Source organism: Penaeus monodon, chromosome 29, assembly GCF_015228065.2.
Source record: "Penaeus monodon isolate SGIC_2016 chromosome 29, NSTDA_Pmon_1, whole genome shotgun sequence".
Classification (NCBI taxonomy): domain Eukaryota; kingdom Metazoa; phylum Arthropoda; class Malacostraca; order Decapoda; family Penaeidae; genus Penaeus; species Penaeus monodon.
The window spans coordinates 24863291-24864021 of NC_051414.1; the positions used below are offsets into that span (position 1 = coordinate 24863291).

A 731-nucleotide genomic window follows, 5' to 3' on the forward strand; every position below is an offset into this window, starting at 1 on the left:
TCACTAATCATTGTTTCTACATCAGCTCTCTCCTGAAAAGCCTTTCTCCATAAGCCTACCCAATAATCCTACCCACACCCCCACACCCTTTTCAGCACCTACGCAAACCCTGGTCCCGAACTTCATTACATCAGGCCTCAACCCCCGGCCGCCTTGGAGACCTAGATTCACCTTGGCCCCGGCGTTGAGGAGAGTCCTGGCGACGCTGGTGTGGCCGTTCTGTGCTGCGACGAAGACCGCGGTGGCTCGGTCCTTCATGGCGCTGTTGGGGTCGGCGTTGCGTCGCAGCAGCTCGGTCACAACGTCCAGGTGACCGCACTGCGCTGCCACGATGAGCGCAGTTCCGCCGTCCTGCATGAGGGACAGGGGTCAAGAATGGTATATCTTAAGAGAAGACTGTAAAGTCAAAGCCAAAGCAAGTGAGAACTTTTAATAACAGAGATGGAATGTTGTAATCTAATGACATTCGAAATATAAAAGTCTCTCCTCACTCCTTACTGCTAAGCATCATCACTAAAAGGAATCAAATAAATACACATCACTTAATTTCCCTTTTTTACAGAACGTCTTCCCTCTTACCTTCGAGGCCTGGTTGATTTTGGCGCCATTATCGAGCAAGATGGTGACGATGTCGAGGAAGCCGCCCTGGGCAGCGAAGAACAACGCCCCAGTCCCCGTCTGTGAATAGAGTGAGTGCCTGTGGGGATTACCGTTTTAACAAAGGGTATTTA

General features: G+C 50.9%; 1 protein-coding gene across 1 annotated transcript in view; it reads right to left on the bottom strand.

Annotated features, from left to right (window-relative positions):
• Window positions 1–731, bottom strand: part of LOC119592062 (ankyrin-1-like) — an 8946-nt gene that overhangs the window by 2327 nt on the left and 5888 nt on the right. The window contains exons 2-3 of the mRNA XM_037940871.1: window positions 580–678; window positions 172–351 (exon numbers count right to left, since the gene is read on the bottom strand). Of these exons, the coding sequence (XP_037796799.1) occupies window positions 172–258 (87 nt within the window). The 5' untranslated portion in view covers window positions 259–351; window positions 580–678. The remainder of the gene's footprint in view (window positions 1–171; window positions 352–579; window positions 679–731) is intronic.